This window comes from Mycteria americana, chromosome 1 (assembly GCF_035582795.1).
Source record: "Mycteria americana isolate JAX WOST 10 ecotype Jacksonville Zoo and Gardens chromosome 1, USCA_MyAme_1.0, whole genome shotgun sequence".
Lineage (NCBI taxonomy): Eukaryota > Metazoa > Chordata > Aves > Ciconiiformes > Ciconiidae > Mycteria > Mycteria americana.
Genome location: NC_134365.1, coordinates 211086576 through 211114302, shown reverse-complemented (window position 1 = coordinate 211114302; position 27727 = coordinate 211086576). Strand labels below are relative to the sequence as shown.

The 27727-nt window shown below is 39.5% G+C and overlaps 1 protein-coding gene across 1 annotated transcript in view; it reads left to right on the top strand.

Annotated features, from left to right (window-relative positions):
* Positions 1-300: 300 nt before the first annotated feature.
* The window catches only part of DEUP1 (deuterosome assembly protein 1), a 52762-nt gene continuing 25335 nt past the window's right edge, over positions 301-27727 (top strand). Inside the window, exons 1-9 of the mRNA XM_075499790.1 lie at positions 301-629; positions 843-1137; positions 1231-1341; positions 1860-1924; positions 13250-13421; positions 14762-14857; positions 21277-21411; positions 24712-24825; positions 27247-27459. Of these exons, the coding sequence (XP_075355905.1) occupies positions 301-629; positions 843-1137; positions 1231-1341; positions 1860-1924; positions 13250-13421; positions 14762-14857; positions 21277-21411; positions 24712-24825; positions 27247-27459 (1530 nt within the window). The remainder of the gene's footprint in view (positions 630-842; positions 1138-1230; positions 1342-1859; positions 1925-13249; positions 13422-14761; positions 14858-21276; positions 21412-24711; positions 24826-27246; positions 27460-27727) is intronic.

The following is a 27727-nucleotide window of genomic DNA, read 5'->3' as shown; positions in this document are numbered from 1 at the left end:
CCCGGGTGTTATTGCCTGAGGTGAAATTCACTCCAGCTTCCTTCAAATCGATGGGCGGCTACTGGAGGCTCGGGGCCCTGCGAGAGACACGGGTGACACCGGGGGGCCCGCGCCGCTCCCCCTGCACCACGGCAGCTCCGTGGCGGCCCCGCGGGGCCTCTTCGCACCCTCACTCCCTTCGCAGAGAGCAGCGACAGCCCTGTCACGCCCGAGCCCGCCGGGCTCTGCCCCAGCCCTGCCGCCCTTCCCTCAGCTCTTCGACAGCTCCCCGCCGCCCCCTCCAGCACCCAGCCGGAGCCGATGTCCGCCCCTCGGGCCCCCACCGCCCCGGCCTCGCCCCTTGCCCCACCGCCCGCCTTGCTCCGGTGGCCGTCCCGCCCCACCCCGCGGCCGCCGGCCGCCCAGCCCGCCTCCCGCCTTCCCGCCTCGCCCTGCCGCCCTTCGCGTTACCGCGGCGACGGGAGAAGCCTCCTGGCGCTATCCGCAACGGCCGCTGGGCGCGGCGGGCGGGGACGGCGACGGGCGGGAGTTGGGGCGGGATGGGCGAGCGGGGGTGAGCGGGCTGCGGAGGTCATGCTGCCACCACAGCGACATCGGGTGCGAAAGGAGCGGCGGGGAGAGCCCGGCAGGTAACGGTCGGGGAGGGGGCGGCCGCGGCACCGCCGCCCTCGCCGCCTGGCCCGCCGCGGGGGCCCGGGGGGCGCCGTGGGTGCCCGGTCTCCTCAGGTGCCCGGCACAGCCAAGGCTGCCCCGGTGGCTGTGTCACCTCAGGTGCCGGTCTCCTATGGAGTCAGGGGTGGTGGTCCTGTGGCAGTGTCACCTCAGTTGCTGGTCCCTGTTAGAGACACGGCTGCCCTTGTGGCAGCGTCACCTCAGGTCCTGGTCCCCTGTGGAGCCAAGGGTGCTGGTCCTGTGGCAGTGTCACCTCAGGTGCCTGGCTCCTGTGGAGCCAGTGCCCCTGTGGCAGTGTCACCTCAGGTGCTGGTCCCCTGTGAAGCCAAGGGTGCTGGTCCTGTGGCAGTGTCACCTCAGGTGCCTGGCCCCTTTGGAGCCAGTGCCCCTGTGGCAGTGTCACCTCAAGTGCCTGGCCCCTGTGCAACCAAGGCTGCAGTGCCATGTGGTTGTGTCCACACATCTGTATGTACTGGTATCCATGTCCTGGAGAGCCCCACTGCTCACCCCCACGAGGAATTAGGGCTGTTTCATGCCCCCCTGTCACCTGTAATGTAGCTGGTTCCTGTTCTTGCATGCAGCCAGGCTTCCTCCACGTCCTTGTGTCCTGCTGGACCTGCAGAACCGGACTGGTCCCAGCAACAGTCTTGTTCTGATCTTTCTGCTGAGGTACTTGAGGGCTGCGTGTGTCAGTGCTGCATCTGCTAAGCAAGGGAGCGAATAGTCAATGGGAATCCAAATTGTGTTTGAGAGCAATTATAGCCTGAGTACAGGTTAATTAGGGTGTGTGAAGGTATGAGAAATGGTTGATGAATGTAGCCATAGATCTATGACAAATTTAGGTTTATGTGTTTTAGAGTGTCTTGGCAAATCATTGACATCACACAACAGGGAATGATCCAAACCAAACTGTTCCTCATAGAAATCCAGGGCTATCCTCAAACTAGCACCACCTCTAGTAATGTCAGTGCTACACCAAGTGCGAGGGCTGCTGAGCTGACTCCAGAAGTTTTTGTCTTGCCTGTTCCAGCCTGTAATTAGAGCTACATTCCCCTGCCCCTGTTGTTTGCAATGAGAGAATTAGAGAAATTGAAAGGAAAGCATAGAACTATCCAGTATGCACTACTTGGCTGTGTAAATGCACGCATTTAAGAATCTGAATTATTTGATTTTTGTTGTTTCAACAGGTTAAAACAACAATCAGTAATATGGAGCAGGACTTAGAAGCGTTTCAGGAACAAGCTGTTGCTAAGTAAGTAATGACTTACTATCTGGGAGTTGAATATATAATGGAATTGAAATATGTGTGTTTATTAAAAATGTGAAACACAAAATATTAATGATTTTAGAAGCAAATGTGATTCTCAATTTCTTCTGCTGCTTTCTATGCAAACTAGAGGAGTTACTGATAATTAAGACAACACATCTTACTGCTTTAGCTAATAATCTACTGACAGTTTCTGTTAGTTATTTAAATTTTTAAATCTTCATACCTGAACAAAAGGGGAAAAAATGAGAGCCCTGTGCAGTTTTATTAAAATGTTAAGAAATGTTATTTTAAACTGTTTTAAAAAATAGTTGAAGTTGCTAGGCTACAGCAGTATAAACTTACATATCACAGCTCTTAAAACATTCAAAAATCTTAAAAACAAGGCTATTAATTGCTAAAGCCTTAGTCTTATTTTGCACTGGTAATAACCACAATTGTTCCTACCAAATATTAAGTGCACCTTTCATCACAATGAAATCATCTTTTTTTTACATAATCCAGGTTTAGTTCTTTTAGTGTTGATCTAAAAAAATATTAGTACAGCAGAAAATCTTTCTAAAGAAGTGTAAACATGGGCGAGATTTGATGTAGGACCTCATCCCATCCAGCCTGTTCAAGGAACACAGCACTATAAAAAGTACTTCCCCATATAATGAGCTAAATAGAATATTTATCTACCATAATTTGTAAATAAACTTATTACCTATTTTTCATATAAACCAGTTTCTTTTATCATTATTACCAAGAAGCAGTTCAAGGTAATATGATGCATATTAAGTGTAAATGTATTTCTTAAAATAACAGAAACACACATATTCTGGCCCAATAAAGTGTGGAAGTGTGCTCTGTTGTACTGAAGAATAATGTATGCAGTTTCTGTGATAGAAAAAAATTGCTGCATTAAAATATTATATTCTGAACAATGTGGCCCTTTTTTTTGGCTTTGAGGGGCATTCTTTTTGTCAGTGATATGACTGGTAAGTATGGTCATACAAAAACTTGAATTAAAAAAAAATCAAAATATTGCTATTCTTTGGACACTTTTTTAACAAATCAGAAGCTTATTTCAAGAGTTCAGATCCTGCCTGGTCTTTGTTGTAATCGACATACGTGAAATTTCAGGCCATTGCAGATGAATCTAGAGAGTGATTTGTCCCATCATAAACCAGGTATTCTAGGTAACTATTTATTTCCACTAACTATACAAAGAATCTGGAAGAGTAGTTTAGAATGCGCATCCAATGATAGGAGACATTCGTTTCAGTCTATGCTGACAGTATTCCAGAAATAGTGCAGATAGCTTTAAAATTTGGGAAGATGGCTAAATAATGGTGGTAGAAATTATGACTATTACATCCCATCTGCAAGAACTCATAAATCACAAATTATCCATCCACAGATGTGGATGATTCTGTATAGCTGCAAATTGTTAAATAAATTAGTTGTAGTTCATATAATGGAACTTTGGAGTAGAAGATTCTAATGGACTATTGTATCATAAGGGGTTTATATATTTCCTATTTCTAAAGCAAGTTTTAAGAAGAGAAAAGGAATGAATATTGGCTCTGGAAGCTGGGTTAAGGATCAAAACCTAATGAATGTACTATGTAAGATGGAAATCTTTGTTGACATTGTTCTGCATAGGTTTTGCTTGTGTTTGCATAAATATGGTCATACATAGTTTCCTATTTGTCAGCAAACCTGAATAATAAGGGAAGAAGGCATGAAGTGGAGACTGACAGAATGAACCAAACATTTCTTAAAATGTCAGTTTCTAAATTACAACTTTATTCTAAAGTGTATGGACAATAATATTCTTTCTATGTCTATTAGGAAACAATCAGAAAAATACAGATCTGTGCAGAAATCCAAAGCAAAAGGCAGATAAATAGAGCTAGAAATGTCTAACTAGTACAAAAATCATTTGTGATAAAGGTAAAGGCCTGGAGTTGGTAAAACTTACTATCTGGATTTTGGTTTCTCTAAATTTGGAAACATTATATTTTACATGAAGATAAATAGTTATTAATGACAGCAGAATATGATTAATCTCTATTTTTACCAATATGGAAATAGAGTAAAAGAAGACTAAGAGCTTGCCTACATCACTTTAAAAATGAGATACCTTTAAGTGTTTTGAGCTGTTTCAAAGCAAATGCAACCAAAAAAAAAATAGCTGCCACTTGCTTAAGTACAAGTCATTATTTCCACATATGAAGAATCAATTTGATGAATGTGTTCAGCAAAGTGGGGATGCTGAATGCACATGGGTAAAAAACCATATGTATACTTCCTTGTTTTATGGGAAAACTTGTTCTTTGTGTGTTTGTTTACCTGATGGCATATTAAACAAAGGATACAGAGTTTTCCGCATTCCACATCCAGTGATCAAAATAAATTATCATGATTGTGTTACCATATGATTGGCCATATTCTGAGGGGGATAGTTAGCACTCTTTTCAAAACACTGAAGGGACTAAAATAATAGTTACAGCAGCTAGTAGTACCTCTATGCTAGTAAGTGGGGATAACTGCCAAATACATCTTTATGCAGATCTGTTTGTAATGCCACAGCCATGATACAGAGTAGTTCTGGTAGTAGAACAGCAGCAGTAATCTACAGCTTCAGGTACAGCTTTCCTTTTTCAGCTGCAGGTGTACCTAGAGTTTCTAGGTAAGGAAGTAGACAGAGAAGGTGGAGGTAGACTGGGAAGCTGTTTCAGCAGGTATTTTTTCTTCAAGAGCTTCCTTTTATATATTGGTGGTTCTAGGTTCAAGAAACATGCAAGAACTATTCAAAGAAAATTTTCTAGCAACAGCTGCAGAACTTGCCTTGTGTGGGATGATCTGAAAAGGATAGGTGAAACTTAAGAGAGAAGGATGTCAGCCATGGTGGGTCTGAAAGGGTAACCTAATGATCCAGGCTAGAGGTTGCATTTCCTTTGAAATTTTTAGATGATCTATGTGACACACAATAAAGAAAGTACCTATTTCTGAAAGCTAAAACCAGATAGCTGAGTCATTGCTGGTGGTTCACCAAAGTGTTGCCACCTGACAATACATGAGGCTGGAAGGGCACAGGTCCTTGTAGCAGTGTCATAGAAAAGGTAGTCCTGATGCCGTATCGCTTCATCTTCTGTTTTTAAAATCCCATTTTATGTTCCACCCAGAGGGAATGAAAATTTGCTGCATCATTAATGCTATTTTCAGATGAGTTTCAGGCACTTGGGGAGCGGGCATTTTTGTTTTGTGATACGTACATCACAGTGTACTACTTGCTTGCACTTTGGTTATTACCATTCTATGACTCATATTAAATTTTAAAATGGCATTGCTAACAGATTTAACATTAAAAAGGCATTAAGATTTAGGTGTGTATTTAAAAATACTTTCCAAGCTTAACACTGATAATGTTAAAGTTTCAAAGATTTGTTGATATCAAGAAGTTTTAAAGAATTTTACTTTAAAAAATCATGTTGAGTTGTAATTATCACAGAATCACACAATCACAGAATCGTATAGGTTGGAAAAGACCTTTAAGATCATCGAGTCCAACCGTAAACCTAACACTACCAAGACCACCACTATACCATGTCCCTAAGCACCCCATCCAAACGTCTTTTAAATACTTCCAGGGATGGCGACTCAACCACTTCCCTGGGCAGCCTGTTCCAATGCTTGATAACCCTCTCGGTGAAGTAAAATTTCCTAATATCCAGTCTAAACCTCCCCTGGTGCAACTTGAGGCCATTTCCTCTCATCCTATCACTTGTTACCTGGGAGAAGAGACCAACCCCCACCTCTCTACAACCTCCTTTCAGGTAGTTGTAGAGAGCAATAAGGTCTCCCCTCAGCCTCCTTTTCTCCAGACTAAACAACCCCAGTTCCCTCAGCTGCTCCTCATCAGGCTTGTGCTCCAGACCCTTCACCAGCTTCGTTGCCCTTCTCTGGACACGCTCCAGCACCTCAGTGTCCCTCTTGTAGTGAGGGGCCCAAAACTGAACACAGGATTCGAGGTGCGGCCTCACCAGTGCCGAGTACAGGGGGACGATCAGTTCCCTAGTCCTGCTGGCCACACTATTTTTGATACAAGCCAGGATGCCATTGGCTTTCTTGGCCACCTGGGCACACTGCTGGCCCATATTCAGCCGGCTGTCAACCAACACCCCCAGGTCCTTCTCTGCCTGGCAGCTTTCCAGCCACTCTTCCCCAAGCCTGTAGCGTTGCATGGGGTTGCTGTGGCCCAAGTGCAGGACCTTGCACTTAGCCTTGTTGAATGCCATACAATTGACCTCGGCCCATCAATCCAGCCTGTCCAGGTCACTCTGCAGAGCCTTCCTACCCTCAAGCAGATCAACACTCCCGCACAACTTGGTGTCATCTGCAAACTTACTGAGGGTGCACTCGATCCCTTTGTCCAGATCATTGATAAAGATATTAAACAGAACTGGCCCCAACACAGAGCCCTGGGGAACACCGCTTGTGACCGGCCACCAACTGGAGTAAACTCCATTCACCACCACTCTTTGGGCCCGGCCATCCAGCCAGTTCTTTACCCAGCGAAGAGTACACCCGTCCAAGCCATGAGCAGCCAGTTTCTCCAGGAGAATGCCATGGGAAACCATGTCAAAGGCTTTACTGAAGTCTAGATAGACAACATCCACAGCCTTTCCCTCATCCACTAGGCGGGTCACCTTGTCGTAGAAGGATATCAGGTTGATCAAGCAGGACCTGCCTTTCCTGAACCCATGCTGGCTGGGCTTGATCCCTTGGTTATCCTCTACATGCCGTGTGATGGCACTCAGGATGGTCTGCTCCATCAGCTTCCCCGGTACTAAGGTCAGGCTGACAGGCCTGTAGTTCTCTGGGTCCTCCTTCCAGCCCTTCTTGTAGATGGGTGTCACATTAGCTAATCTCCAGTCAGCAGGGACCTCCCCAGTTAGCCAGGACTGCTGGTAAATGATGGAATGCTGGTAAATGATGGAAAAACCCTGCCCAAGACGGCCTCCAACCATCACATGGCTCACAAGTCCTTCTCTGTTGGTGAACAAGAGGTCCAGCGGGGCACCTTCCCTCGTTGGCTCACTCACCAGCTGTGTCAGGAAGTTATCTGCCACACACTCCAGGAACCTCCTAGACTGTTTCCTCTCTGCTGTATTGTATTTCCAGCAGACATCCGGCAGGTTGAAGTCCCCCACAAGAACAAGGGCTAGCGATCGTGAGGCTTCTCCCAGCTACTTATAGAATAGTTCATCTGTCTCCTCATCCTGGTTGGGTGGTCTGTAACAGACTCCCACTACAATATCTGCCTTGTTGGCCTTCCCCCTGATTCTTACCCATAGACACTCCACCCTATCATCACCATCATCGAGCTCTAAACTATCCAGACTCTCCCTAACATATAGGGCTACCCCACCACCTCTCCTGCCTCGCCTATCCCTCCTGAAGAGTTTATAGCCATCCATCGCCGCACTCCAGTTGTGCGAGTCATCCCACCATGTTTCTGTGATGGCAACTATATCATAGTTTTCCTGACGTACAATGGCTTCCAGCTCCTCCTGCTTGTTGTCCATGCTGTGTGCATTGGTGTAGAGGCACTTCAGATGGGCTGTCATCCTTGTCTCCTTCATAGAGGAACACCCCATGCGTGCTTTGAGGTGTTTCACTGGTGTTCCCCTCTGGGCTCCTATTGCCTCAGTATCCCCTAACTCAACTCTGTTCAACTGTGCCCCAGTGTACCCCGCACATCTCAGAGCCACAGGCTGAGTGCCCTCGCTGGCACCCGCTCCCTCTAACTGTGGCACGTCATCCCTTAGCTTCCCTCAGGCAAGCCTGATATTACTCCCCTCCCTCTTCGGGTCTAGTTTAAAGCTCTGTCGACGAGCCTCACAAGTTCCTGAGCAAAGATTCTCTTTCCCCTTTGAGAAAGATGAATCCCATCAGACGCCAGCAAACCTGGTGCCGTGTAGGCCATCCCGTTGTCAAAAAAACCAAATCCATGGCGATGACACCAGCCATGGAGCCATGAGTTAAGAGATTGGGTGCCTCTGTTTCTTCTAGTGTCACTGCCCATAACTGGAAGGAGAGAGGAGAAAATAACCTGTGCTCTGGAGTCCCTTACTAGCCGTCCCAAGGCCCTGAAGTCTCTTTTGATCACCCTGGGACTTCGTGTTGCAGCTTCATCGCCCCCCGCATGGAAGAGCAGTAGGGGGTAATAGTCCGAGGGCCGTACCACGCTAGGGAGTATCCTCGTGACATCCTTCACGCGGGCCCCAGGGAGGCAGCAGACTTCCCTAAGAAGAGGGTCCATCCAGCATATCGGACCCTCGGTTCCCCTCAGAAGGGAGTCACCCACAACTATAGCCCATCTTCTCTTCCTTGTGGAGGTGGTGTTAATACGAGAGGTACGTTCTTCTGACCTGGGCAACACCTCTGGTGTAGATGGACCATCATCCCCATCCTCCATTGACTGGCCTTCCACCTCCAGGGCCTCATACCTGTTGTACAGAGGCACCTGGGGAGGCGAGGTGGGCAGGGAGGGCCTTCGCCTGCCGCCATGAGCGTGGACTCGCCTCCATTCACTCTCCTCCTCTGAGCTGCTGCCTTCAGCCCAGTGGCAGGGGGGATAGAGGATCCCCTTGATCGTGGGTTCTTACTGGTGGCTGCTGCTGCTCCTGTTCCTGTCTCAGGGGGGTCAGAGCATGGCACCACCAGTCGATCTCTTTCTCAGCCTCCCTGATGCTCCTTAACCTTTCTACCTCCTCCCGTAGCTCTGCCACCATGCAGAGCAAATCATCCACCTGGTCACACCTCACACAGCTGTCCGCATGGCTGCCATGCGTGAACAGCGAGATGCCCAGGCACTCCCTGCAGCCCGAGACCTGGGTGGCCGCATGTTTTTGTGGGAGCTCTGTCTGGGTAGCCGCATCCACTCTGGCGAGCACAGAGGGCATCGCTTTCTGACAAGTGAATACCATAGCTTAGTTTCTTCTGAAAGGATGGGGACTACCAAATGAACTCACTTTTCACAGTCCCTCTTGAGCTAGTAGGGTGACTTCGCCTTCCCTACACGCCCTGCCTGCACGAACTGCTGCGCAAACTGCCGTGCCACGCCCTTCTGATGCGCCACGCCCTGTTTGCCTGTCCTGTTCACCGCGCTCCTGGTCTCTCGCACTCCCTGGGGGCTGCTCTTGTACGGGAAGGGAATTGCCGCCATCACTCTTGTCCCCTATCATAATTATGATATAGTAAATCTAACAAATTTGCTCCAATTTCCTGTAATAATTAGCAAAGCAAGGGATATGCACCATTTAAGCACCAAAAAAATATATTCAATAAACACATATCCATGTTAAGGAACTCTTTTTGTGTGTGGGACCAGCGCTTGACCCAGAGTACAACCTACAGACAGGGGACTACAGACAGTGCGTCTGCATGGGCACTGGGAGAGCAGATATTTGGAGAGTTGGTTGAAGAGCTGGGGTGTGAAAGATTACTAGAAAAGAGGGGAAGCATTTTCATGCTAGCATTCACACAAGATGGTGGTATCAACTACCAGTTTTACATTAAAACTTGGCTTGCACAGCCATTTACATAAGAGGAACATGTTAGTTAGCTTACTGTTCTTCAGCAATGTGCTGGCAGCATGCTTAGCAATTGAAGGCTCACTGGCAATAGGGATATTACCTCTGAGTGCGTGGCTCAGCTTGTGTTTGGTTAAGCGTGGTTCTGCGGAAGTAGAGTTCCTAATTGCTTGGCACATTCTTGGTTGCAATGTCCCCCAAAAACATATGCCAGATTGTAATGTTTGTGACACACAATGGCATTCTGTGCTAATTTTGGGTATTGAAATCCTCTCCAACACTTCCTAGGATGGAGCGGTTACAGGCTTTTTATCATTAACCCTTTTGTAGGTTGCTGCTACATTATTCAGATGCTGCACCATCTTTTGTCTCTGTGTGACTGTCTCTATGGCAATTATTTCATAAAATAATAGCTATGCTCATTTTAAGGGAATAGCTATTGCTCATTTTAACAAACCATCATGCCATAGAGTTATTAGAATGACTGCAAACTGATTAGCGATTATAAAGGCACTTTATGGGCACACAGAGGTGCACACAGAGGTGTGTACCATCAGCAGTTAAGAGAATACACAGCTTTTAAATTTTTATAAATTAAAGAACCAATTAAATTACAACCAGTGGCTATCACTTCTACTTTTGGGGAAAATGTCAGTGAGATAAATAATATTATTAAGAGGAAAATGGAACATATCATAACTCAGTGTCACAGCATTCTTAGATTATTTTAAGTGAAGAAACTTGTTTATCAGAAGGCTAAATTTATTACCATGAAAAGTAATAGGTTACAATACATTTTTTGCATCAGCTTAGATATCAGGAGGGATAGTTAACAAATTTATGAAAGAATACAATTGCTGGGTTTATCAACAGGAAATTCAATATAGGCTTCTAATCAAAACCAAAAAAAGAAAGAAGATACTTGAAAATTATGCAATACTATGAGGAAATGGAAATTAAATGCAGGTTAAACTTCAGTTGTACAATGAATAGTCACTGCGACAGATGAAAAAAGTGAAGAGAAAGCAGGTGTACCACTGTTTATTAACAGTATAACTGGTTGAGATAAGGGAGAGAGAGTTGACAGTGGAGAAACAACATTGGTGTTATTTGTACCTTCATTTAGATATGGCAGTAATTGGATACACTAATCTCTACATTGTTGCAGAGGGAAAAATGCAGAAATTTTCACAATGATCAGATCATACCATTGAAAAGAATAATTTGAAGACTTTAAATGAGAATTTTTTTTCACGGCCAAGATAAGGTTGCAATGACTAAAGATGACACATTTCAATACATTCCAATATGTGATAAAGATAAGATAAAAGTATGTCTTCTAAAGAAAGTAATAAAGCTGTATATTAGGGGAATTTATAAATAGTATCTCGTATTTAGAAAAAAAAATGTAAAGCAGTTAAAACTATAACAGGAAACAAGAAAGGTATTAAAAAAGCTCTAAAAAAGAAGTGGAAAAGAAGTGGAAAAGTTTATCAACAGTTAACTCATATGAGAACAGGATATGCAGATAACAGATGCCACTAAAAAAATTGTGTGGAAAGTAAATGTTTACAGAAAGTGAAATTAAAGAGATGCTACTCCTGAAAAGTCTGAAGCTTCAGTACATTATTCCACTGCCTAAAAACAATCAGTGAAAGGTTTTCCTTGACTCCAGTGAGATACATGCCCCTTTTGGTACTTAGTATAAAAATATCTACATCCAACATTCTATGAGCTCTGAACATACTAAAAATGCTTAGAAGTTGTGGTATTTTTTTTAAAAATGAAGTGGATAAAAATAATTTTATTTCAATAAATTATATGAAGCAGGCATTACAGTGGTAAGTCTGCTAAAGGCTTTTATCAAAAATACTGTCTTAACTAATTCTGATCTCGTATCTCAATTTAAGTAAACTGAGATCAAATTGAAGTCTAACGAATGACAAATGATAGATTGGTTTTGGTGATTTGTAGTTAATCATAGTTATAGAAGACAGTCTGATTTTTTTTCCATATGACTTTATGAAAATTAAGTTTTATAGAAAATGTATGGGCTTATATACATAGTTAAGCAATTAGTTCAATACCTAACTCTTCTTTGTAACAGTCCAAAAGCAGCTCTGAGTGTTAATAGAATAAAATTCCCCTTCTTTATTTTATGGGGAGGAATTAGGCAGGAGTGTACATTGTATCCTTTATCTTTTTCCCAAACCCTAGAATCCTAGGTTAAGTGGATAAGAGGCAGTAAGTCAGGAAAACAAAATGTTCAGGAACATTTCAATAAACTGTTTTATTTAATTGTGAGATAATTTTTTTTTCCAACTGGAATGTTTCACTGAAAGTTGAAAAGATTAATGAGTTCTAGAAAGATTCTAACTTTTAAATAAATCATTGCAAATCTGAGATGCCAGCTATAGATTTACAGATTGAGAGAAGCTATCAGTTCATAAAACAATCGAGGTTAACTGGGCAATAAACTCTCCAAAATACTTCAGGAAAAAACATCTCATATACCCTAGAAGGACTGTATAATTTTGATGTGAAAAAGTAATTTCTACAAATAAAAAGTTTTAGAATGTAGAAAGAATTATGCAATTTCTTGCAAAAAAAATATCCACAGCCAAATTTTCAATAATCTGTATCTTTCTTATTTCAAATTTTTCTTATATTCATCATCAAATACAAAGTTGGAATAGATATGGAATAAAGAAATCTCTGTACTAAAGTTCAGATACTTTGTATATATCTGCTAAATAGTGTACACCGGCTGATTTAAACATTGTTTGACACTGTCCAGACAAAGTTTCATTTTTTTAAATTAATATACTGCTCCTATATAAGGGGCTGTATAAGAGGGCAACCAAGAGGGCAACTTTGACTGCTTTCAGTTTCTGTGGCCCTTCTAATGTACAATAAATTAACCATATATCATTATTTTGTTACTTAGGACACATCATATTCCTAAAGCAACAGTGTAAAATATTGTCTATTACTGACAATGAAGTCAGAATGTATTCCAAATTTAACCTCAGAAGTTTGGGAAAAAATCTAATGTTTATGTTGCAGCTATTGTACGAATGTCTATAAAATCCAGCACATGGTCCCCCAAAGACAAAGTCTTTTTCAAAATGCACTCATTTCTGTGCTTCCTGGTAGAATTAAAACTTACTATTATTATACAAGTTGCCTTGTTATTTAAGTCCATTTTCCACAAAGAGAATGGGAAAACAGAGTGTAAAAGTTGAACTAGCAATTAAGAATTGTGGCTAGCTTTCAAGCCAGCTGTTTAATAACTTCCTCCAACAAACTCTGCTTCCATCATTATGTGCCCTTAGTGGGAAGTCCTGTGCCCATAAGCAACTTAATATTCATCTTCTCCTACTCTTGTCCATTGAGGTTTGGACCTGGATACTTTCAACTCAACTTATGGTCATTTGACAGTTCATCCCTGAAAAAGTGAGAGGATATCAAACAGCATTTAAGCTAGGCAAAAAGTCCAGAACATGCTAAATAGTCTGATTTTGACTTCAGGCTAACTTAAGAGAGATGAAGGGAGATTCCACCTGCATTTGAAGGCATCGTTTAGCTTTCCCATTTGTTTCTTTCTGATGTTGAAAAGTGGTTATTTCCATCACAATTAAAATAAAATCTTAGCAATTAAATAAAAAATTGTTTTCTCTCTTATTCTTTATTTGAAAAAATAATCTTTTTTTTATATTATTAGAGCTTCTCCATGTGAAGCTGAACTTCAGGAATTAGTGCATCAAATTGACATCATGGTAAACAGCAAGAAAGTGGAATGGGAAAGTAAGATGAAAGCTTTAGAAGCAAAGATGGATATCCAGGATAAAGAATTAGCAAGTGCCCAAAGCAAACTGGATCAAAAAGGTCGAGAGGTATTTCAGAATATCACATTCTATAAAGAAAGTATTTACTCTGGGAGTTAGTTAATAGTATGCTTTAAATGTTCTATAAGGAGACCTGTTTGTTCTATCATGTAAAAATACCAAACACCCTTTAAAGGTCACTAATTATCCTTAGTGTTTTGTTTTAAAGTGTGCTTCTGTTCTGAAAAGTGATTGTAAAAATGTCATTGAAAGTCTCATATTTCTTCTTTTTCCCTAAAGTCTAAATTAAATATTCTCAGTTTAGCTGTAAAAAGATAATTTGATGTTTTTTCTAAATGCCAACACTTCCAGTTTCACCAGAAATTTTAAATGGAAATGTACAGTTCAAAAAGTTTCACAAAATTATGTCTTTGTAATTCCTGTTTATACCTGATTTTTATCATTTTACATGATATACTGTCTTTGTATGATAATTTTATTATTAATAGTGAAGATTAGAATTGTATTACCACTTAGACTTGCTTATCAAACTGAAAGCCCCAGTGTACCTGATGTTGTCTGTACTTCACAGTCTTGTCTGCTGAATATTCATTCAGAAGCATCAGTAAATCCTAGCACAGCATTCAGTTCTCGTTCAAGACATCTGAAGTTAGGAGCTTACACATGGGCATCCTTGTGTGAGCTAGGTGTCTAAACTGTCAGTGGGAGTTTTGAAAATGAAGTAACTCTCCCTAATGAGCAATTAGGAACTTGCCCTTAGTCATTGCAGTCAGAGGAGCCAAGAGAATAACTCAGCTAGCCAATCCTTAAAGCATCAATTTATTTGCCTGTACAGAGATTTATCTGAAATATTTTAGCAATTCCACCTAGCTTCCAGCTGCCCCTCCAGAAAAACATAGGTGTCATGTACGCTGTCATATTTCTCAGATCTCTGTGAAACTCTCAGATAATTCAAGATATCTCAAATGGTACTGTACTTAGGGAGCTGAAACGAGTCTACAGTGTCTCACAATAATTTTGCATAAGTAGTTGAAAGTCATTTATATGATTATATAAGCCATTCAAGCAAAATTTTCACAACGGGGCACAGCAGTTCATTCGTGTAGTTGGGTCAGAAGTGCTTTCATGACAGAATCATACAGTATTATCACTAAATCATAACATAAGCATACAATGAGATTTTTTACTATAAAATCCCTAATTTGATGTTGATACAATCTGGGTTTGGGGTATCCAGTTTTATTATTAAGTTACAGAATGAATTTATATTTTTAATATCTATCTTTTAAGCAACAGCCTTCTTTCAAAGTTTCACATGACTACTCCAAAAATGATGTATTTTGGAACACTTCAGAAAAGGTAAATTTGAATGCTTATTCTAACTGTAGGTGGAACTACTTCAACAGAAACTGGAAGACTTACAGAAAACTAAATATGAAATGGCTCAGAATTATGAAACTCAGCTTCAAGCACTGAAATCTCAAGTAAGAAAAATGTCAGTTTCATTATTTTATGACTGCAGTAGAAAGAGCTTATACATGCCTAATGGTATAGATGTACCTTTATGGATTTGGGAAAGATGAATTTTGTCATACAAGTGAGGATGACTACAGCTTCCTACCAGGTTCCATTATCATTTCTGTACTGACATGTCCAAACTCTTTGGATGGATTTTGATGTAACTGTGACATCTGTTATGAAGATAGATACTCCATTTCCTGACTTTGGACTAATAACCTAAAACCTTGGTGAATGAAGAAAATAGATAATTAGATTCATGCTAATAAGACTCTGATGCACATTAGGAATTTTAAGACTGAAACTGTATTTGCTATAATTTTTTTCTGGTTGTAGTTTGCCTGATTTACAGGGATTATTGAAGTGGTCTGATAGCTTCCCATAAGGGAACATAGTATCAAAACTAGAGTAAACTGGATTATTGACATTGGGAATTTGTTTTGGCTTTGCTTGTTTCAGTGTGCGCTTCAGTACTGTGTCCAACTCTGGGGTCCCCAGCACAAGAAAGACATGGATCTGTTAGAGCAGGTCCAGAGGAGGGCCACAAAAATGATCAGAGAGACGGAACACCTCTCCTATGAGGAAAGGCTGAGAGAGTTCAAGTTGTTCAACCTGGAGAAGAGAAGGCTCCGGGGAGACCTTATGCAGCCTTTCAGTACTTAAAGGGGTCTTATAAGAAAGATGGAGGGAGACTTTTTACCAAAGTAGCGACAGGAGAAGGGGCAAGGGTTTTAAACTGAAAGAGGGTAGATTTAGACTGGACATAAGGAAGACATTTTTTACGATGAGGGTGGTGAGGCACTGGAACAGGTTGCCCAGAGAAGTTGTGGACTCCCCATCCCTGGAAGTGTTCAAGGTCAGGTTGGATAGGGCAACCTTTGAGCAACCTGGTGTAGTGGAAGGTGTCCCTGACCATGGTAGGGGGGTTGGAACTAGATGATCTTTAAGACACCTTCCAACCCAAACCATTCTATGGTTCTATGATTATATGATTCTATGATTCTATTTGGCTGTGTTTGCTCTGTGCCTGTATTTTGTTTCTTCATTATTTTTCACTTCAATCATGAATATAAATTCTTGGCGAAATTCAGTCTATTCTGTTTCTCAGATTGTAACAAGTTAACATACACGATTCTACATTGTTTTTCCTGCTATTCTACTGTTTCCTTCACTGGATTCTCCTAACAGAGATTTAGGATTCCATTCCGTTTCCAATTACTTCCTTGGAAGTAATTAAAAATTTCTAATCATCACGCTTATTGTAGAATCATCTTGGATTGCATAAATTGGATATCATTATTTTCATTTAGAGATTATAACACTTCCCACCCAAATCCATCAAACCAATAAATGTATAACTTATTTTTAAGGTTATATTGTCTTTAGTTTATTTTTTCTTCTATATATGGAAATTGATTTGGCAAACAGTTCTGTGAGTAAGCAGAGAATGTTTTGGTTGTTATTTAATTAACACTTTTAATCATTTGGGAAAGTAGAAACAAAAGCTGTTTTATAATTTACACAAATTACAAAAAAAATAAATATCTGAGCATGATTATTGAGAAGATAAAAATCATACAATGAAAAATGGTGTTACGTTTGACATATAAGTTGTAAGGTACCTTTAGCAATGCAGAACTATCCCCCAAAATATAGCAGCAGATCTCTCTTTTCTCATCCTTTATCACATTTCCTGCAATATTTTTCACTTAATTTTTTTTTAATCACATACTAAAAATGACTGGTTTTATATTACATGTTGTTGCTAAGATCTTCACTGAAATTGAACTTTCTGAAATTGAAACTCCAGGTCATTTTTCATAAAGATTTTTATTTTGAAGTTGTTAATTAGCCTACAGGTCCTTTCCATGGTGTGGTGGGTTGACCCTGTCTGGACGCCAGGTGCCCACCAAGCAGCTCTTTCACTCCCCTCCTCAGCTGGACAGGGGAGAGAAAATATAATGAAAGGCTCATGGGTCGAGATAAGGACAGGGAGAGATCACTCACCAATTACCATCATGGGCAAAACAGACTTGACTTGAGGAAATTAACCTAATTTATTGCCAAACAAATGAGAGTAGGGTAATGAGAAATGAAACCAAATCTTAAAACACCTTCCCCCCACCCCTCCCTTCTTCCCGGGCTCAACTTCACTCCCAATTTTCTCTACCTCCTCCCCCCAGCAGCGCAGGGGGACAGGGAATGGGGGTTGTGGTCAGTTCATCACATGTTGTCTCTGCCGCTCCTTCCTCCTCAGGGGGAGGACTCCTCACACTCTTCCCCTGCTCCAGCGTGGGTCCCTTCCACGGGGTGCAGTCCTTCAGGAACAGACTGCTCCAGCGTGGGTCCCCTACAGGGTCACAGTTCCTGCCAGCAAACCTGCTCCAGCGTGGGCTCCTCTCTCCACGGGCCCACAGGTCCTGCCAGGAGCCTGCTCCAACATGGGCTTCCCACAGGGTCACAGCCTCCTTTGGGCACATCCACCTGCTCCAGCATGGGCTCCTCCATGGGCTGCAGGTGGAGATCTGCTCCACCGTTAACCTCCATGGGCTGCAGGGGACAGCCTGCCTCACCATGGGCTTCACCAGGGGCTGCAGGGGAACCTCTGCTCTGGCACCTGGAGCACCTCCTCCCCTTCCTTCTTCACTGACTTTGGTGTCTGCAGAGTTGTTTCTCTCACATATTCTCACTCCTCTCTCTGGCTGCAAAAATGCGCAGTTTTTTTTCCCCCTTCTTAAATATGTCATCATAGAGGTGCTGCCACCCTCGCTGATGGGCTCAGCCTTGGCCAGTGGCGGGTCTGTCTTGGAGCCAGCTGGTATTGGCTCTATCGGACATGGGGGAAGTTTCTAGCAGCTTCTCACAGAAGCCACCCGTGTAGCCCCCCTGCTACCAAAACCTTGCCACGAAAACCCAATACACATGAGCAAATACAATCTGTTTTGTCTTTGTGTTTTTTTAAAGAATCTGACACTTCCTAACCTATACGCTTCTCTCTGTAAACCTGGTTATACTTCTTGCCAAGATTCTCCTTTTTAGTTACCACTCAGACCACCTAACCTTTCTTTGAGTTTCATGATTGCTTCTCCTTTTATCTTTATGCAAGAAGTTTGGATTTCTAGCTCTTCAGAATATACATCACTTTCCCTATCTATGCCTCCAAACATTTCATTCTCTCTCAGTCATCCTATTTATTTTACCAAAGGTTCCAGCACTGATGCCGTTTGCATTTTATTTTCTGATTCCCATTCCTCCCCTTTCACCAAACAATATTTCTTCATGAAATATCCATCCAGTGCACATTGACCGAAGAAGGAAACTGTTAAGTGCCTAAGTCTGGAGGCCTGCCTACATTCTCTAGGTGATAAACAGAAAGTTTGCCTGTCTGAACAATTCCAAGCACCTATGCTAGAGAGTAGGACTATCCCACTCTGCTTTTCTAGCTTTTACTACGTCTCCTTATTGAGTTTCTTTCTTAAATTACAGTGCTGCAGTGTCTACAATAGAATGACTTTAATGTCCTCGATTCTCAGCTGCACAAACTCGTATCTAAAATATAGAGCTTCCCTGACAATATTAATCTTTGCCTTATCTCCTTTGTCTCCCTTCTTTTGGTTCTTATCCTCACTTGAAAGTTATACCTCCTTCTACACTGTATAATCTTACAAGCTACAATTTAGTTTTGTACAAATGGTGTGAGTACTGTTTACCAGTAGCATTGTATCTTTCTCTGCAGAGGTATTCTTAAAATCCCTCCCAATTTTTGTTCCTTCTTCATCTTGGTAGATATAGAAAGGATCACTTTTTCTAGCTCTAAGAATCCTAGGCTATGCAAAACAAATTTCTCTCTGATATACTGCTTCTGTGGTCCTTAGTGCTTTTTACCCTTGCTATTGATAAAAGCAGCTGTTTAATGAGCAACATTCCCACTGAATTGATTGTGTGCCTGTCGAATGCTGTATTTTTCTTGTATTAGGGAAATAATTCCTGATATGTAACCTGAAACTCTTAGGCCACACTTCTGCACTTATTCAAATGTACAACATTTTGTCATAATTAAATAGCAAAAATTGTAGAGGTTCATCTTCATTACTTTCTTCCTTCATTTTTTTCTCTATTAATGTTTAGTAGTTATTCTCATTTTGAAAATGACAGAAATCCCTCAGCAAAAGAACAAGAATCCATTCTTGCTCTAAGCACTTTAGCAACTCATTGCCTCACTTTTAGACATTTAAAAGCTAGATGGCTACATCTGAGCTACTTCAGGCTCCCTTTAGAATCAATGGAGGGAAATGGACACCCCTAGAATATCATTCATGTCAGTGTATGATGAGAATCTAAAATAGCTGAAATGACTAAGCATTTGGAGGCAGCTTTTTCTAATGCAGAGTAGCCCAGGCTCGGATGTCTAACTTTCAGAAATCTGAACTTAGATGAATCCTACCCCAGAACTCACTAAAATGCCTCATCTGTTTTTTTTTTTCATTTGTACAACATGCAAATAGAAAAACTTGGGCCTTATTTTTAAAGCAAATATCTAACAATAAATGGAAAAATTCTTGGCTTTTAGTCTAGTTTCTGGTTGTGATAACATCCAGACTATAATCTGTCTGAAATATCTTACATTATCTTTCATTAAATAAAACTAATATTCAAACTAAATTTTCTCATTTTGGCCATTCTGTTCCTTTTTAGACTGATTTGCTGAAGTGTTGGGTCCTGTATTTCCTAGCCTTTTTAGCATGAACAGTCAAATACCTGTGTCTTCATCTGGGTTTGCTCTTCCCAGGCAGTTCACATGTGCCATAATATATTTAAGAGCAAAAATCCTGTTAATTGAAAAAGGATATCTTTCTTCCAAACACAATGAGTTCCATGTTGTTTGAGCCTGGATAATCTGATGCATTTTAAGTATTTTATCTTAACTGTGTTCTCCAGGAAGGTCAATTTCAAATATAGGCAGCTTCTCCACAAGACTTTTGATTTCATTTTGAAGGTGATATCTCAGCTCTATAAGTCCATGTTACAGGATTTCTATTCAGAAATTCCAAGTTGGTCAAATCAATCCTTGGACCTCCCCATTTCATGAAACTTTCTAACCTAGAACAATCTGTCTTCTGGTCATCTTTTCAATTCTTTTTGCTGTTCCATATTATAAGTTCCCAGAATAATCTCAAATGTGTCCAGGAAGTTTCCAGATGATTTTTTAACTCCAGTTTCTGTTCTGTATCTTTTCTGGACTTTTTTGGCAGTCTTTGTTATCTTCACAGACCTCAATTGCTCATTCCAGGTAGGTTCAATAGGATTCCATTCCATTTCCAATTACTTCCTTGGAAGTAATTTCTTTTCCAGACAGTAGTTCGCTTGAGCAGTTGACAAAAATATGAGATTTTATGGATTTTGTTTGGTTAGGCAAAGAACTTTACGTTAGAGTGAGAATTTTTTAAGTGAGGCTGTAATTATTACAGGGAATGTAAACCATCGTATATACCTGAATTTAAAGGAACAAAACAAGAGACGTGATCAGTATTCGTAGTTGTAAGCTGCTTTTCTAGTCGACACTCTTCACAAAGGTCTTTCACTCTTCTTCCCTCAAGACCATATTTTTAGTGTTTCCTTTAGTGTTTCCTATCCTTGGTTTTCCTTTTTTTTTTTCAAAACCAGATGTACATATCTCTATCAGACAATGTCAGTTTGCTGTATCAAACCAGTTAACGGCCACTAACCCCTTTGCTTGTGCAGTATAGCTAACTGTTGATCAGACTGGACATTTTTCTGAAGAGGCTGGTACCTTCTGAAGAGGCTGGTACTTCTACTGGTACCTTCCCTTCTCTGCCTCTGACTCCTTTGCCTCTGACTCCTAAGTCACGCTTTTGTGATAAGATCAATAGGCACAACAGTATTAATTGTCTAATTCTCTTTGGTACTTAATGGTTCCAGAAGAATGCAATCATCACATACATAATGTTTTAACAATTTTCATGATAAAAAAGAAACCTGCAAGTTTAAAATACGTTAATGATAATCCTTCATTCTGGCTAGTGAAGCACCCTTTAAAAATGTCAACACAAGATGGCAGTAAACAAGTATAGAACATTTCATATAAACATTGTAGAGGAAATGACACTGTGGGTAACAGTGCCATAAAGAACTTGGGCAGAATTAAGTAGCTGTCAAATGAACCCATTTGAACAGTTAGTTAACATTTATATGAGAGCTTAGTCTTGTTCATCTCTAAGAAATTAACTTTATTAATTGATTCTTTGTTACATTGATTAAATATTTAGAATGCTGAAGCTGCAGTTGGCTATTCTAGTGAAGAAAACTTTGGCCACGTGGTCATCTTTGATAGATTCTGCATGTTCAACTCTGCTTTCATTTTTAGTTTTCAAAGTTGACACATAGTTATGAAAAGCTACAGTCACATCAGTTAAAACAAAAAAAGGTTGAAAGTAGAGAAAAATGTGAGGAAAGCCTAGAGACACCATCTGAACAGAGCAATTTATACAAGAAACTGGAGGTAAGATTACTTTGTTATTATATTCTACTTTTAGTATGCCTTTAGAACTAATTTGTGGTTTACAGTTGTAAACTTTAATTTCCTGATAATTCTACAAAAAATATATAATTTTCTTGCTCTGGCAAGAAAAGGTGCATAGTTTAGTATTCAGGTTTTGTTCTTTTATCCAAGTTTTATTAGTGTTTTTAGTAGTTTTATGAGTTAATGTAGATAATTTTCTTCATAAGTGTAACTATAAATAAATTTTACTTTTTTCCTGATGATGAATATATGTGTACTGGATAATATAATCTGTTGAGGCATGAGACCTTTTACATATGCAGGATACTGTCACATAATACCTACCATTAATTCAAGTTTTATAGACAACTTTGACCATGTAGGACTAGATAGAAAAAGGATTGAGGATTAGAAAACTGTTTGTTATACACATATCTGGTCAGCACCCACGTGCCTGAGGCAATCCACAACCTTGACCTCAGTACCTAGTTTCCTTAGGTAACACATGAAGAATGATTAGGCACTTAAAAATACTTTCCACAGAATCCAGCATAATCACAGAATCACAGAATCATATAGGTTGGAAAAGACCGTAAAGATCATCGAGTCCAACCATAAACCTAACACTGCCAAGACCACCACTACACCATGTCTCTAAGCACCTCATCCAAACGTCCTTTAAATACCTCCAGGGATGGCGACTCAACCACTTCCCTGGGCAGCCTGTTCCAATGCTTGATAACCCTCTCGGTGAAGAAAAATTTCCTAATATCCAGTCTAAACCTCCCCTGGCGCAACTTGAGGCCATTTCCTCTTGTCCTATCACTTGTTACCTGGGAGAAGAGACCGACCCCCACCTCTCTACAATGAGTGGGGGCTACATACTATGAGATGCTCAGGACAGGATTCAGTCATATTCCCTATCCCTCTGGACAAAGAATGGATTTTAGCCAACTTATTCTTGGATACAGGAAGATACTGATTTCTGATCATAATTCTCAGCCTTGACTTCTCAGAGTTAGAAGTTACTTTATGATCTGTGGAATAATCTAATATTTATTGGGCCAACAGGAGAGTGAGCCAGCACAGAGAACTGGCATATAGAGAGTGTGCCTCCAAGTGGTGGCTTCTCCCCATATACTCTTCTAGCTACACTCACCGCTGCAGAAACTGATATCCAGTCTTGTTTCTTATAACTGAGCGATGTAATCTCTAGCTGTACTAATTTTTGCTTCTTCTTTTTTACTTATCCAATAAATTTGCTGGTATCCTGTGCAAAGTGAAACAACTTCAAAAGGAAGCATTCCAGAGCCTATTGAAAACCATTTGTTTGTTAGGTAGAAAATTAACATGGGAAGATTCTGGTTCAAATTCTGTCTGGAGAGATTATTAAACTGAGTCTTTCACATATGGGGAGAACAGTCTAATCACTAGTCTGATGATGCATAGGAGGATCACAGAGAAAATTTACATTTTCTCTGGCCATCCTTTGTAAAGAGCATAATAAAGTAGTGTGTACCTCGAGCATTTACTAAACTGGGTCCTGTAGGGAAAGTAAGCAGAGGAATAACAGTTGAAAGTGTGAGCTAGTTGCCTAGTTGCTAACCATTGTGAAGACTTACAGGCTTATGGTGTAGATTTGTGTAGATTTATGATATAGATTATTTAGATACTTTGTGAACTTTACACTCAAACATTTAAGATCTAATAGATTTTAAGTACTTTCATACTTAAGCTGCAATTAAGAAGGGGTTTAGGATCTTTATTTTGGACTTGCCTGTCTTCTATGTTATTCTGTAAGATATAGGACTAAGTTCTGTGACCTTCATGTGGCTGTTCCTACATAACAGGGCACATCCTAGACACATCCTAGCTCTACATAATGTTGCTGTCTCTTCCACATGGAAAAGCCCTTACCATCAGAAAAGCTACTATGCTTTGGACTGCAGCATAGGTGCCAACATCTCCTACCACAAGAATAATGAATGGATTATACATCTATCATTGACTAAATATATCACTACTATGAAGTTGTCTGATCCAGCTAATTTGAGAATGACCTTATTCAAGATTAAAATATGAAAATAATGTAACACAATGCTATAATTTGATTAATTATGCAGTATGAAAAATGAGTGCTTGGAATATATTCAGCAAATTCTAGTATTCAGGAAATAATTACTGTGTTGAAAATCTACTAAGCTCAGCAGTGCTTTAGTAAGGCCTTGAACCTGCAGTCCTCATTAAGTAGTCTGAAACTCCATTTGTATCACATTTTGTAACATGGGAAGATGTTTATTGGTTTAAAATGCCAAAGCAGATACTAGGAAAGCTATAAGAGAAGATTTGTATTAATCTATGTTGGAAAGCATTCGATTTTGTTTCAGTAGCAAATAAAATCTTATTTTTAAAAATTTGGGGAATATGCCAGTTTAGGATGATTATAAGAAATCATCTATCTTTTGAACCAACATTTCCATTGTGAAAAAGAAAGTTCTCATAACAGCTTATAAGTATTATAGTTTTCACTGTATAAAACAGTATACTGTTATTTTGCTAATTCTTCAAACTGAAAGAGCAACCGCTCTAGTAACTGGAGTTCTCCTACTTAATTTGTAGGGTACTGCCTTTATAGTCTAGTTGTGAACATATAAGATCTGGTATGATTTAAGAACAAATTCAAATACACTATAAATAGGAATATACGTGCAAATACAAAACCAGTATTAGATAAATCTGATGTAATAGAATTTGTCAAACAAGCCTTTGTTTAAACTAGGTGAACTCAGAACCAGAAGCAGCAATTATAAAGAGAGCAAGAAGTAAAATTTATTCACAGTAGCTGATGTCCCATTTATTAAAAAAAAAGAAAAAAGCAAGCACTCAAAACATTTGTCTGAATATTAAGGATTTGATTCCTTGCTGATTAGTCTACTTGACACTGATAGAACTTTAAAGTCACAGGAACTACCCTCCAATAAAATGGGTGTATTATAGTCATAACTCTAAGATCTACAGCAATGGAAGTGATTTAAAATACTTTATCATTTTATTCAATGATTATGTTTACTGCCCAATTTTTTCAGATTAACAGCCTTTAAGACTGGATTTTTTCTGGTGGGGATGGCTGAATGGCTGGTTTATATCATTGTTTTTTTCCTCTGTCCAAAATTATAGAAAGATTATATATTAATAAAAAAAACAGATTTTTCTTAGAACTATACAAATTACAAAGTTATTTAGATTAAGGAAGAAAGTTATTTTCCTTGTGTTTACTAGCCTTGTTTTGCTGTCTTTCAGGAATTTAAGGCAAAATCAAGAGAATGGGATAAGAAGGGGACAATCTGCCAAAATTATCTCATTTATTTACATGCGCAACAAAAATTATTGTCTGAGAAATGTAATTTATTTCAGGTAAAATTCCTACCTTCCTGCTTTAGGAATAAAGTGAGCTTTAAGCTCAGCTAGAGTTATTTTAACTTAATTTGAAAATTATGAACACCACTAAGCTTATAGTGAATCTGACAATAAATGTATATATTGGTATTGAATATATTGCTATAGGTAAGGCAGACCCATACTGAAAGATCTAATGATGCATACAGTTATTTTAATTTTATCTTTCTCATGAATAATGATGAAAATTACAATATTTCTGATAAAAAACTGCAAAAAGCAGTGCATGTTCCTTTTTACTTTTTTCAGTATACTGTGGAGATACTTTTATCTTCTGTGCTTTTTACTAATATGCAATTAATTGTGATGACAAGTTATTGAAAAGTATCTTACCAAGTAAGCAATACATGCCGTTACTATGTTGACTCAAATATAAAGTGCCCTCAAATCTAAGATAGCCCTCATTTTTCTGAAGATCATATATATACATTAATATAATTTATGCAGAAAAATGAATTTCTATACGCTACTCCAAAATCACACATGGAGTTGTTTGTTGGATCACTTATCCCTTTTTTATCATATTTTCCAGCTTTCAAGTTACCATTCAGTGCTTGGTTGACTTTGTGGTTCTTTTTTACTTGCCAATTTGCTTATTACTTTTTTATATAGCCTATTGATATAGCATATTTTTATTTTTTTAATTCCTTCCACTCCAGAACAAAATATTGATTTAATGATGTCTTGATGACCTATCCTGCTCTAAAAAAAATTACAAAATAACTTACAAATTAACTGGGCCACAAGACAGCTTGAAAATTAAATAAGGGGAAGCCAATTACGTTGCTGACTGGTAATCCCCTTTTCCACTGTTACTAAGCTCATTGGATCTTAATCTAGTGAAACACTTCATTAACAATTCCTATGAGATTCTTTACCCATATCCAGAGTTTCCAAGGATGACGGTTAAGTTTTGTTTATAGATGCTGAAAGCATTATATTGGAACTATTGAACTTCCATACAAATGTGTTAAAAAAGCAAGGCTTTGACTAGACAAAACTACTGACTGATGCATGATTATATAGTTAGACACGTCAAAATAGAGTACTCGGTGATCATCCACATTTTTGTGTTGAGGCTTACATCACTGCCATCAGTGAACTTTCTTTGAAGGCAATTTTCTTCACAATTGTAACATAACACTGACTAGTTCTTTAACTAGAAGTCTGATGGACTGTTACCCCTTAACTGTTTCAAAAGCATTAACTGGTCATGTGTCTTTGTCTCAAATTCCTCTTTTGTGAGATCTTTGATTTCCAGCTGGAGTCTTGCACTATATGCTTTGACATTTTGGTGTGTCAGACTCCATAACTTAGATGTCAGAGGGACATTAATTAATTATCTGTAAAAATTAAACTTACCTGCAAATTTCTTTGGCTTTTTATTTGATATGCAGCCAGTGGTCAGTTCTACTTAGGTGTTCAGCCAACACAAATTATGGGAACATAGTCAATGGTATCAAAAGCTGTCTAAAGCATGCCTTTTTGCAGTCCTTATCAATGAAATATGGTATTTGTAACCCTATTTATTTTTAATATGCATTTTCTTGCTCAACTTGATCTCTGCACATGATATATGGTTTACAAGTTATATTTTGTTGTCATTTTTCAGCTAATTCTCAGTCTTCTGAAGGAGTACTGCTGCTTGTTAATCTCCCAGTAGAGGGATCCATGTGGATAATTTTTTAAACAGCAGAAACAGTTACCATAGTAATTATGCTTCTTCACGATGCCTGTGAATTCACAAATACTGGCAATACCAATTTTCTCAAGTTTTGGGTTTAGGATTTTAATTAGTACAAGAAACTGAATGGAGTGTGGGACTCTGCAGAATGTGCAAATGATTCTTCCCCAGGTTTAAGTAAGGATAACGATATCAAAGAAGTACAGTTACTGTAGTAACTGAGCTCTTTATACATGAACTATGTAATGCTAGCCCTCTAGTCAAAGGTTAATACCCATCCTGAGGCACACACACACACAACTCCTACTGAGTTCAATGAATCAAAGAAGAACATTTCTCTCAAATTATTTTTTATAGGTAACTGCTTTGAGTAGGTCATCATAATCACCTTTTTCACATTTGGGGCTAATTAACATTGTGCTAGGGAAATACACAGCAGAGGAGAAAAATCCTTGAAAAAATTCTGTGTCCTTGAAAGTTTCTGAAACATTTTTCTTACTGAGGGCAAAGAACTTGAGACTAAAAAAGGAGGTATCCTTTAGAGAAGTAATGCAAACTGTACCAATTGTGCTATCTTTTGTAAGCAAATACTGGTGAAAATGGAAATAGCTTTATGATTTTAGTAGCAATGGTTTGGTCCTAACAATTTACATGTAATTATTGAATTTCATTTAAAAGATTTTCTTGTTTTATAGAAGCAGACCCAGAATTATCAATTCCAAATAAGGAATAAGAAACAAAACCAAGAAGAGATAATTACCTATGGCCAGCCCGAAAGTGAAAAGGATGAGTTGATTATTGAAAAACTAAAGGCAACTGTGAATGAAATAGCAATGAACAAGAATAAACTAGAAGAGGAAAATCTGAAACTCCGGAAGGATCTAAAAATGTCCCAAAACCAGTGCCAGGTAGTAATAGTTTTTCTTTTTCATGATGACTGTGGAATTAATGTTGGAGCATTAATTACTTAGGAATATACTTCAAAAAGTTGTACAGAGATGCCTATATAAAAGATCTGTACATTCGCTATATTCTTTGCAGGAACACAGAATGAGCTGTGAACAGTACAATTTTTTGAGTAACAAAGAGAAAACAGAAATATGTTTGATATGTCGTAGTATATTTTATTCTTGTCTGTGTATCTAGGGTTTTAGAACTTTCCTATATCCGTAGCAT